The following is a 1,984-nucleotide window of genomic DNA, read 5'->3' as shown; positions in this document are numbered from 1 at the left end:
CATGAAAGTGTGAAACGGTGTGACTGTGGATAAATTCAGTCTAGTCAATTACTCGTCCCAGCCGTCAGAAGAGGAGGTCTTCCGCTTTGAGTTGATCGGCTCCATCTGCATGGACTTTCCATTTGAGTGGGAGTTGTTGCTACTACTGCCTCCATTCACCCCCGACTGATGATCAGAAGTGCCAATGACGGCACCGGCGCCCTCCGGCTCACCCCTAAAGGGGGCGTAAAAGTAGGCCATCACAGCGAAGATGGCAATGTCGATGACCATCAGCGAGGCAAAGAAGAAGAACTCGTATCTGAAAAAAAGATGAAAAGTTATTAACCAGAAAAATGCTCAAAAAATTTTCACTCAACACTTACGACTGCTGCGGAAAGATTTTGAGGTCGGCAATGACGGCGACAATGAGATTGCCAAAGGCGACGGTGAGAAGCCAGGCGGCCTGCAGCACCGACTTCATCGACTGCGGCGCCTGGGTGTAGGAGAACTCCAGCCCGGTGACAGAGAACATAATCTCGGCGCAGGTGATCACCAGGTACTGAACCAGCTGAATGAAGACCGACAGCTGATTTGCCTCCACGATCTTCGTCACCGTGAATTGGACTTCCTAGGAAAGAAGAAAGTTTTAAAAATTTTAACTTTATCAAAAAGACAAAATTTACCCCCTCTAGATCGCCGCTAATCAGCTGCACATAGGTGGCGCCCTGCTCCAGCTTCAGCGCCGCCCTCTTCTCTCCAGCGCCCATCACAATGTCGTGGCCCTTGATCTCCACCTCAAACTTGTCCAGGTAGCCGAGGGTGACATTGGCCTGCTGTACTGGTCCAGGTGGACTGGCCGTGGTCCTCAGCACGTGAGCCACCAGCTCGCCAGAGTGGTCCGAAGAGGTGAACACCTCCTCGCCGTCGGCACTCTGATTCACCGCCGACTGGTAGTGGCTGAGGTTGAAGAGGGTGAAGAGCAGCGCCCCGCCCTCCAGCGGCTTGCTGAGCACGTTTGAGGCGTAGAGGACGACGTTGCTGCTGTTTACCGAGAGACGCCCACTTGCCTGCTTCAGCCCAACTGAGTCAATGTACAGGAGAAGGGAGGCGCCTTCGGTCAGATTGGTGAAAGTCGCCTGCACAGTGTAGCGCTCCCCCTTGCGACAAAGGTCCTCAAAGGTGGCCGGAAAGTCGGCCAGCTGGTCGGAGGGAATGTTCTTCAGGACAAAGGTTTGCTGGCTGATGGTGCCATTGTAGAGCGGCGACTCGAGGTGAAAGCCGCCGAGTGGGCAGTCGCCGGCAAAACCGTTCACCAGGACGACGTGATGGTGAGCAGGTAGCAGGGCAACAGGTTGCTCCTAGGTGAGGGAATGTGTTACTCTGCAACAAACAAAAATCAGCCGTACCTTTTCAATCTTCAACTGTACAAAGGCGCAGATGACAAAGGAGAGGGCAGCGAGCAGCCCGCCAATGGTCATCTTCTGCAGGGGGCGGTGAAAGAGCCTCATCTTGGTCATCAGCGGGTAGATGGCGTACTCGAAGACGGGAATCATCAGAATGACCAGCAGCGGGTTGATCACCTGAATCTGGTCGGGCTTGATGGTGAAGGAGCCGCCCACCTGGCCGTTCATCCGCGTCGCCTGCAGCGTCCACCGACTGGCCTGCTGGTCAAACAGTGCCCAGAAGATGGGCAGCGGCAGGTAGAGGAAGAGGATGGCCATCAGGGCGCGCACGTCGTGGATGGTTTTGCGCTGAAAAAAGAAGGAAAGGAGTAATTTTGAAATTCTAAAACCCATTTAAAAACGCTGAAACCTACGTCAAACTTGTCGTCCGCGTACTCTAGCCAATGGCTTTTTTTCTCTGAACTACCGCAGAGTTTCCTCGAGAGGGCGTACTGAAAAAACATTTTAGAAAATACTTTCAAAAAGAGTCATCTGGTCACTTACAAAGACACATTTGAGCACGGTGAGGACGATGTTGTTCTCGCTGGGCGGGTTGATCCGGT

The 1,984-nt window shown here is 53.4% G+C and overlaps 1 protein-coding gene across 1 annotated transcript; it reads right to left on the bottom strand.

Annotated features, from left to right (window-relative positions):
- Positions 1-48: 48 nt before the first annotated feature.
- Positions 49-1,457, bottom strand: LOC108355911 (peptide transporter family 1-like). Its single transcript, XM_017607043.1, has 4 exons — positions 1,386-1,457; positions 663-1,337; positions 363-607; positions 49-298 (listed from the first exon to the last, which is right to left on the bottom strand). The coding sequence occupies exons 1-4, from the start codon at positions 1,455-1,457 to the stop codon at positions 49-51; spliced, it is 1,242 nt and encodes a 413-aa protein (XP_017462532.1).
- Positions 1,458-1,984: the final 527 nt, after the last annotated feature.

The sequence above is a fragment of the Rhagoletis zephyria genome, unplaced genomic scaffold (genome assembly GCF_001687245.7).
Source record: "Rhagoletis zephyria isolate East Lansing unplaced genomic scaffold, Rhagoletis_zephyria_1.1 Rzeph_scaffold_51818, whole genome shotgun sequence".
Classification (NCBI taxonomy): Eukaryota; Metazoa; Arthropoda; class Insecta; order Diptera; family Tephritidae; genus Rhagoletis; species Rhagoletis zephyria.
The sequence above is the reverse complement of the archived record's forward strand: the minus strand, read 5'-3'. Positions and strand labels throughout refer to the sequence as shown.

What these genes read in the sequence shown, in the direction of transcription:
- LOC108355911 (XM_017607043.1), bottom strand. Translation starts at nt 1,457, where the DNA reads ATGACCATTGGCGGGCTGCTCGCTGCCCTCTCCTTTGTCATCTGCGCC. An exon ending in TACAGTTGAAGATTGAAAAG is followed by an intron (nt 1,338 to 1,385) that starts GTACGGCTGATT and finishes TCCCTCACCTAG; the next exon opens with GAGCAACCTGTTGCCCTGCT. An exon ending in TTAGCGGCGATCTAGAGGGG is followed by an intron (nt 608 to 662) that starts GTAAATTTTGTC and finishes CTTCTTTCCTAG; the next exon opens with GAAGTCCAATTCACGGTGAC.